General features: G+C 43.0%; 1 protein-coding gene across 1 annotated transcript in view; it reads left to right on the forward strand.

Annotated features, from left to right (window-relative positions):
* ank2a (ankyrin 2a, neuronal) overlaps positions 1-8,880 on the forward strand; it is a 41,697-nt gene extending 32,817 nt beyond the window's left edge. Inside the window, exons 46-49 of the mRNA XM_029259264.1 lie at positions 5,816-5,899; positions 6,491-6,640; positions 6,908-7,087; positions 7,218-8,880. Coding sequence (XP_029115097.1) covers positions 5,816-5,899; positions 6,491-6,640; positions 6,908-7,087; positions 7,218-7,232 — 429 coding nt within the window. The 3' untranslated portion in view covers positions 7,233-8,880. The remainder of the gene's footprint in view (positions 1-5,815; positions 5,900-6,490; positions 6,641-6,907; positions 7,088-7,217) is intronic.
* The last annotated feature ends 851 nt before the right edge of the window (positions 8,881-9,731 follow it).

The following is a 9,731-nucleotide window of genomic DNA, read 5'->3' on the forward strand; positions in this document are numbered from 1 at the left end:
CAAAGGTGTCCATGGAAAATCATCCTATTTCCCCAGAATCAAATAGCTCCAGTGATGAGCTGGGTGAAGAGTCCAGTTGTAGTAAAAAACCACCTCTGGGGTCTGTTTCATCTTTCACACTCAAGAGTCTCGCTACTGTTGACTTCACTGAGAAACACGTTGAGATGAGTGTCACCAGCCCAGACAACAGTCCAGAGTCCCCTCAAAGTGTCACATTGGACAAATTAGATCTATTGTCTCCTTCACCTCCAGCTGTTGTAGATTCATCCAAATTCTTAGAAGAAACTGTCCAGGTGAAGCAACATTCATCCACGGAAGCAATTCAGGATATAAGGGACTTACCAGCATCTATGGAAACATCCCTGGGCATGTCCCCTGACTTTGAAGGTGTGCTTTCTGATTTTGAGAAAACATGTTTGGTATTTAATCCAGAAAAAGCACTGGAAGAACAACTTTCTGCACCTCATCAAATGGGACCTGAGGTCCACAGTCAGCTTTCTGCAGAACCTGTGGCTCATAATGCTCAAGTATCCTGCAAAAAAGCTGTTTCCGATTTTAAACCAACTTCACTGGAATTGATACATAGTACTCACAGATGTAGTCCAGAGCTGCTGGAATCAGAACAAACTTTGTGTCACTCCCTCTCTTACTTGCCTCACATGAACATGGAAGCCCCTGGTGATCTTAATTTATTGTCTGTTGAATCTAGTGAATCTTGTAGTGAATCCAGGCCATTTTTATTCAGTTCTGCCTCAGTCACTCAGTGTGAACATGGTGATCCAGAGCAGATTGTAGAGAAGCAAGAATTATACTCAGAATCACATCTTTTTTCACTTAAGGAGACTAAAGTGACATCTGATTATGGTGGAAGACAACCTGTATCTTGTTCATCTTCTTTGCTTGTAGAAAGGGAACCTGTCATTCCTTCTTTAATTCAGTCTAATGCATCTCCATCAGATTGCAGTCAGACCTTTACTGATTTTGTTGAGGAGACTAAGCAGAATCATCAAAATTCACACATTTCTGTTACCCAAAGTATACCACTACCAAACACAGCTGTCCCAAAAGCTCCTGACTTTGGTAAAACATCAGAACAGAAGACACCACCTTACATAAATCTTCCAACAGCTCCTGACTTTGATCAAACATTACTTCAGAAGACAGCACCTTCAGGATTTAGTTCAGAGTCGTCAGAACCAAAGGTAACAAAATGTGTGTCGAGACCTTCATCACCATCTTTGGATACAAGAGAACCTGTTGATTTGTGTCCAGCGTTACCTGCTTCTGTAGAGTCCAGTCAGACACCTGACCTCCTCCATTTGACCCCTAGGCTCTGTTGGGTTTCTCCAGAACTGAATATGGAACAGCAACCAAACATTGCACTTGTACAGGCTGAACACAGACCCACTGATTTGGAGCTCCTGTCTGCTGAAGTTCACCCTGAATCCAGTGAAGCTGCTTGGATATCTGAAACCAGTCTGTATGATTCAGATTCTTCAAGATTAGTAACGAAAGTTGTTAAAGCCCCAGCTCACCTTGAAGAAACATCAGCCGACTTTGATATTTCTGAAATTAGTCTGGAGGAGTTAAAAGGATCTTCATACTTGAGAACTAATGCTAAAATGAGTCCTGTTTCACCTGCATTTAGTGAAGATCCTTCTCAGTCCTCACTTTTTGGAGACTGCCAAGAAAGCAGTCAGCCAGCTGTTTCTGTCAGTGACGTATCAGCATCTTCCCAAAGACCTCCAAGTTCCTCAAATGTAAGACAAGCCTTACCTGAATTTAAAAGTGTACTTCCTGAAACTCATTCAGAGAATTTTGACTTAGAGGAAGTACATTGCCAACCCTCTTCTTCAGCATATCCTATGAATATGAGGGCACCTACTGATTTGAGTCCAGTGTTTCCTGGATCCAGCAAATCTTGGTCTCATCCCAACCAAGAGACTCCTGACCTTCTCAAGTCAACCCCAAAACTCTCACTGGATCCTTCAGAGCTGATAGGCAATAATGAACGACAAGAACAAGATTCAAACCTGATCTTGGAAAACCTGAGCGAAGTGTTGTGTGATTTGAATCTGTTCACTGGTTCGCCATGTTCTCCATCATGTGTCCAGGTCAGAAAGGCAGAAAATGAGGAGAAGATGGTATCACTCATTTTTTGCCAATCTTCCACTGAACACAGTGTACATAAATCTCTTGGAGATAACAGCACAGATGATCATGATGGAGACAACAGCATGGAAGGATTTGCACAAGTTTTACCTCAAACTTCTCTAGCCTCCCATGACTGTAAAGGCATATCACCTAGCAGGGAACTGATTTCGTCCAAATTAATGCCAGAGCAGCTGCCATCAGAGGGTACTTCCTTTGAGTTAAAGTCTTCATTACCTCTAACTCTTGCCAATTGGAATCCAACGTCTTCCATCTCCAATGCTGAACCTAGTGAAGTTGCTAATAAATCATCATCTCAGTTCTCTCCTTTATTACCAAGTATGTATTTGAGCTCATTGACATCTTTCCCTGGTGAACCTTCTTCACTCCTCCACCAGGTGGATTGTGGGTTCCTTAATGAATCAAGTAAAGATGATCTAAAAACTCCCCAATCCCTTCTTCTGGATTTAACATCAGAACCTGATGACTTGCAGGAAACACCTTCTGGATTCAGTCCCCAAAACAGTTTTCCATCACTTCTACCAGATATGATAACAATTGGTGTTTACAGACCATTGCCACCTGAAGAAGAGGTCCTTCAGAAAGAACAGGATACATCTAAATCAAATGAAAATAACATATTTGAACTTGAGAGCAGGAACCTCGGTGAACCTAAAGTGAAGTGTAATGAAAAATACAATGACCAGGTAGCTCGGGGTCCGCAGTCAGGTAGACTGGGCTCACAGCTTGGTCTAGAAAATAAAGACAATCAGTCCAATTCTTCATTACCTTTTCCAGGAGTTGAAGGATCTGTGGACCTGAGTCCCATGTCTCCTGTATTTAGTGACTCTTATTCACACCTCAGTCAGATGGATTGTGGGGTGATTAGAGAATCAGTCCAGGACACTCTGAAAATATTAGAATCTATTGGTGACAATATAGAAATATCAGCCCACCCTCACTTTCAAAAAACATCATTTGGATTGAGCACAATATCTGGATTTAGCCCACAATCCATTGTTTCATCACCTCTGCCAGATATGATACCACCTACTTTTAACAGATCTTTGTCACCTACTGAAGGCTTCTTCCAGAAAGCCCAAGGCACTTCTCAGTCAGATGATAATGAGACATTTGACCTTGTGAGCAAAGCCATCTCAGTTGATGAGATCAAAGTGGAGCCTGAGGAACAGTCCAATGATCAAACTGCATGGTATCCACAGCCACTGAAAGGATTCGACTCACAGATTGGCTTCCAAAGTAAAGATTCTCAGTATGGTTCTTCATTTTCTCTTCAAGACAGATCTGAACCAGCACATCTGAGTCCTGTGTCTCCATTTTACAGTGAACCTTCTTCATTCCTCAGTTATGTAAATTGTGGTGTTATCAGAGAATCAGACCAGGACAAATTAAAAATTCCTAATTCGGTTTGTGATGATATGACATTATCCACCAATGATAAAGAGAAATCCCCTGGACTGGAGAAAACACCTTCTTCTAGGAATAGTTCACAGTCCAGTCTTTCATCACAGCTACCAGACATGATACCTGCTGCTGCTTACAAGTGTTTTTCTCCTGAAAAAGTTTTCTCTCAAGATGACCAAGGTTCACCTAAATTCCATGAAAATCAGATATTCGAACCTCACAGCAAAAATGTCCCAGTCAATGAAGTTAAGGAACAGTATGATGACCTCAGTGCAGAGGGTCCACAGACTTTCAGAAAACCAGACTCACAGTTTAGCCTACACATAAAATACTTTCCATCCAGTTACTCATTATCTTTTTCACCATATCAAACTTCCTTACCAGAAGACCAGAATTTACCTGAATCAAGTGACGATAAAATAGCGGATCTTCAGATTCAAAATCTCCCAGAAGTAGCGCCTACACCACCTGAACATTTAGCACATACTGAAGTGCCCTGGTGGCCTGAAGGCTCCTTCTTTCACCATGGCGTGAACCCTTCAGGTTACTCTGTGTCAGAAAGTTATGGAACAAAACAACTTCTTTCTCCATCAGTAGAACGCTCCTCACTGTCTCCCAGCAGCATGGACTCTGAGGACCATGAATGTCTACAGAAGTCTGTCACTCAAAAAGTGAAGGAGGGAGAGGACTTGGGACAGCCACTTTCTTCTGCGAATGACCTTCACGTGGAAGCCCCTAGTGTCTATGACAAGGATACGAATGAGGCTCTGTTCCCCTATGGGGAGGAAGTGTTGCCCACTTGGAGCAGTGGGACATTTTCATACAGTGTGGAATCTCCTGAAAACCTCCTTTGTGTGGGGGTGCCTTTGTGTGCGGATGATGATGATCCATTAGAGAGGGTAAGATTTTCAGCATGCCTCCCCTCCCTTCTACAGCTTACATTTGTGTTATACGTAGTAGCTCTCAGAAGGAATGCTAAAAACATCCAGGGTGTGGGTAAAAAATCACTGAAGAAGCAAAGAGCAATAGCTCCAGTTATCCAGACTCCACTACTGTGTTGCTCAAGAGGTGATTAAAGCACAAGTTGGATTTTTCAGAACCAAGGAGTTGTGAAGTTTGGGGGTTGAGGGTGAACACAGTTTATGTTCAACATATTTTGGATGCAGTGTGCTGATCAGTGTATTGGTTTATTTTTTGTTTCTTTTTATTGCCTAACTAGAGAATCCTAGGGATGACCTCCAGAGCTTTTGTGCCATTGGCTTGTTTTAACATACTCCAGCACTTTAAACAGGGGACCTTTTATCTTATTTTTACTTTCCACTGGCATCTCTACTGACACCTAAAGTTCTCACATCACTGGTCTTCTCTTCACCTTCCATTGACATCTCCATTTGCATCTTCACTTCTCAGACAACTGTTTGTGGCATACAGTCATCTGTACATCAACCCAGGACAAATAACAGTACAGTGTGTATAATCTGAAACTTATCAGCCACTTTTGTCAGGTTTGAGTTGTAGGCATGGGGACAGGGTATAATGAGGCATGTGTCCTTCGTGACTGATGTCACCCGATTCTGCATACCGAGTCCTTTCCAGTGATTGAGTCTCAGGTTGACTTAGTGTTTCCTTATGAACACTTACAAATCCACCCTTGTCCCATGACAGCTCCATGGTTGACACAACCCCGAAGTCAATACTCTTGCAGTGGAATTTGATCTGGACTCGTTCCCATTTCGTTTCCTACTCTTCTGCCATCAAAATATTCACTTTTAACTGTGGTATCTGTGCGTTCAGCTAAGCAGTCGGTGCCAAAAAAGGCCAAACATGGAAATTAAAATGGTTTTTTCTGTATTGTTACTACTCTGCAGTACTCCATTTATGTAGTTTGAATGGCTTTTGGCAATTTTTTTGTGTTTTTTGGCAACCTGCATGGAGGTTCAGGTTCTTTCTGCTGTTTGATGAACTTTTTGCACTTTCTCTGTTTCCCAAACTTTTTTGCACATTTTCCTAAATGTGAAAAAGATACCTATACGATTTAGTTCAGTTTCTTTTCTTGTTTTACTGAAGGATCACACGGTAAGTTTGCTGATTTGATTACCATTCTTTGTTGGTATCACGAATTGCTTGCATGTGGTGTCAGTGGCTGTTTGCAGGGGCCTAGGAAGTGTTTGTTGTTCATCTTGTTCATCAGTCATTTTTTCACCTTTGCTCTGCTCACTTGCATCACTGACTCCTCTAGGTAGACAACATGCCAAACATCTCCACTAAGGTGGTATTTGGGGAGCAGCACAGGGAAATCCACAGGAGTGCTACAGTAGAGAAGGTACACACCCTTCTCTAATATAACCTTAATGTCTGCTGTAATGAGAATGAAAAGGAGATTCATGTGATATATAATAAAGCCCATGTAAACTGTGCTGACTGAAGCTGATGACCAACCACCATGATGGATGAGATGTACCTTGGTGAACTGGGGACTCAAGTTAACACACAGCAATAATGTTACTATTAGTTGTGAATTGATTTAATCTTTTTTTAATCTAGAATGCCGTGGAGGTGGGTGGGGGGGCAGCCAGTGGCACTTGGTCCCCAGAGGTTTTTTTGCTCTCTTGACTTTCAGTTGAGAGTTTTTGTTTCTTTTCTCCGTGGCCAGTAAACATACTTATAGTTTTAATACCTGCATTGATAATGTATTACGCTGGTCTGTAGTCAGGTGTCTTCTTTGCTGGATGTATTTGTTCCTTTGCCTCATGCCTGTGTTCAGCGCTCTGTGCCACAGTGTGAGAAGAGTGTTCAATAAATATAAATTGAACTGATATTTCTTATTTAAAATTTGTATTCTATTCTTACTCCATCTTATAGTTTAAAAATGTCCCTTGATTACATGCTCTCTTTTGCCCTCTAACCCTCCAAGGCAACGCAGAAGATCCTCCGAAAGTGTCTGTCATCTGATGGCGTCGGGTGGGAAAAGGAGGTTGTGGAGGGTTCTCAGTCAGAGGGCGGGGACAGCTGCTCCAAAAGTCTGCAGAGGACCATTCTAAGGAGCGAAGGAGATCAAACAGAGGTCCGAGCCCCAGTCTCTACCGTTTTTGTGGTATTGAGATCATGCCTCAACTCGAAAACCTTTGTGTGCTGGAACACCAGGCTGAACCCAGCTATGACCATGACTCCACCATCCAGAGACAATTACCACACAGGACCTCATTCAGGGTCACACAAGGTTCCAGTCTGGTGCTCTATCTGTAGTTACATCTATGTCTATAGTACTGCTGCTGCCTGTGAATACAGTGATAAAGGGAGTACCTGTCTCAGGTAGAACCCTCTCCTCTAGGTGACCTTCTTGGAGTCACAATCGCAGAATGCACCAGTGGCTACAGAGCAGGTGGATCCACAACACTACAGATTGAACCAGGGTATCAGGACAACTTTGGTACCGGAGCAAACCACGGAGCACCTGGAAGAGCCTTTACTGGCCACAGAGCTCCCATGTTCCCTAGATGATCACCAGCAGGTAAAACATGCTCGCAGCACACTGCATCTCAAGTTCTTCTGTAGTTTTGGGGGTGTAGGTAAGTAATGTCATGATGTTCCCAGTCATGATGTTCCCAATGTGCCTGATGGCTCTTTTGCCCCCACTGCAGGTGACAGAAATGTAAGGTGTAACTCAGAGGAGAACCAGGCAGACACACCAGAGACTGACGCTGAATGGAAGAGGGACCTGACCGGGCCACCTATAGCCTCATCTACACTTCCTGTTTCACCAGTATTGTACTGAGAAGGCAGGGTGATGGGTTTCAAGGTGGGATGTCCTCATTTCACCTTCCACTACTCCCACTGTAATCAAAAACCCCATGGGTTCCCCAAAATGCAGTGTGACCAGTGCATCACACCCATCAAATCTCAACCTTATTCCCACAATCCCATGATTCCTGTTATCCTGATGCTTTTTCTTCCCAGAACATGATTTTTCCACCTTTTTATGGCATTACTTTGTAATTTACTCCTTTTTTTTAACCAAAGATGTTCTTCCTGTGTAGTCGCTTGAGGTTTTGTTTTCCCATTGACTGCATAATATGACCCTTCGCCTGCTGTCCTGCTGGGGATACTTGCAAAGTTCTTTGTGTCCCAGCAGTAGGAGGACATTGGCTGCTGACCACTGGATCTGCTTGTTTCTGCAGAGGTCAAAGGTGGAGGGTCAGTGACCTCACTGCCCTGATAATGGGTCTGTGCATCTGAGATTTTAGAGAGCAGAAACTCCTGGACACACGTGTCTTTCATCATCGCTGTATAACATGTCCAACAACTCTGTCCACACATCTGTTATATCACCTGTGAGCTGAATTGAGAGCTCCTAAAGAGGAAAAGTGTCTCTCCGTGTCCTCGCTGAAGTTCATCCTGTTAAATATGGAGTGACGTCAGTCAGCGTATAGACTTATAAATCAATGTTTACCCTCACGATTGTAGAAATGTTTTCGTTTACAGTGTTTTACTCTTAATTCTCATGTTTCTGGCACTTTTCTTCTTCCTTTTTACTCCCTATGCAACTGCCTTTTTTGCAGCTTTGGACTCTTATAGTAATCAGTAACCAATGGGGTTCGGTGGTGAGCTCAACCATTCAGGGACATCAGGACTGTTAGATATTGATTGAACTGAGGTCCAAAAGTTGACTAACTGGGTAACAATACAGTGAATCTCAGATATGTGGAAGACAATAGTTTATGCGAGGGATGTTTGCTGGAGTCCCTCAGGTTACTGAGTTTCCAACTTGTCACATCTTCACTTTGCACATTACAGAATCATTGTATTTGCTGTCACACACTTAAAAAGGCTCTTTGGTGGGAAACGGTATTTACCATGGTATCTAAGTGCATGCCTGCACACGTGTACTCTGTATGAGTGTGTATGTACCTGCGAAGTGTAGAAAGGCCAGAAGACACACCTGTGCCGTTGTATATAAAGTGCACCTTCCCACTGACCGCACCAATCCTAAAGGGGGCGCCCCGGGCGGTGCATACTCTATCTCATGTATTTAACCACCTTCTGCTCTCCCACTGTTTGCACTTAGCTTGGTGTAGAAAAAGAGTAGATAACACAGGTAACTTTTAAAGTAGAGAATCAACATTGTTTCCATGGTGACACCCCTTCTATACCAGTATAATTGTATGTATCTCTGAGGGAATGTACTAGTTATCAAATTTGAAAACATATTTAAATGCCGTGCCAGTGTATTCATATCTTCCTGAGAATAAAATCTTCCAGTGATCAATGTGCTCATCCATTTCCTTACTCATTCAGCATCTCTGGCCTGAACAGAGGAACAATAAGAACAACAGGTGTCAACCGGTGAGTTTTCCTGTCCCAGGTGTGTCCATCCTGTCTGTCTGCGGTCCTGCCCTGACAGCCGAACGCAGTGGATGGCGTCAGTCACACTGTTCCCTGGAACAGTGAATTAAAAATACAGTAAAAATGTATTGAAGATACATCTTGTTTCCTTTGAGATGCTGCGTTGTGGGGCGTGACATTGCAGCAGTGTTCTCCACACAAATAGTGAAATTTTGTGGATTACAAAATCATACAAATACTACATTTACATTTTAATTCTTAATTGAAACAATGTCCTTTCAAACTGACGAGTGCTTTGTGGGCAATTCAGACTTGGGTTTATCGCTCAAATCTGCTGTTGTAATTTCACCAAGGAACGGTGTGTAGTTTTCTGCTGTAACCCAGGAGCAAAATAAACTACCACTGCTACACCAATGATACCCCCACTCTTCCTCTCGCATCTCTGCCTGGATGTGTGATCACCACCTACAACGCATCCTCTCCAAAACAGTGATCCTCAGTGCATAACATCTGTAGGATCCATCCTTACCTCACAACTGACTCTGCACAAGTACTTGTCCAGGCCATGGTGACATCCCGTCTGGATACTGCAACTCTCTTCCGTGTGGCCTTTCTTCTACTGCCCTCAAACCTCTACAGCTGATACAGAATACCGCGGTACAAGTTGAGTTTGACTTGCTGAAGCGTTCGCACGTATCTCCTCTACTCATTTCTCTCCACTGGCTTCCTATAGCTGCCCAGATCAAAGATCCTGGCTATTGTCTACAAATATATCAATAGAATTGCTCCCAGATATCTACAGCACAAGACTT

This window comes from Scleropages formosus, chromosome 16, assembly GCF_900964775.1.
Source record: "Scleropages formosus chromosome 16, fSclFor1.1, whole genome shotgun sequence".
Classification (NCBI taxonomy): Eukaryota; Metazoa; Chordata; class Actinopteri; order Osteoglossiformes; family Osteoglossidae; genus Scleropages; species Scleropages formosus.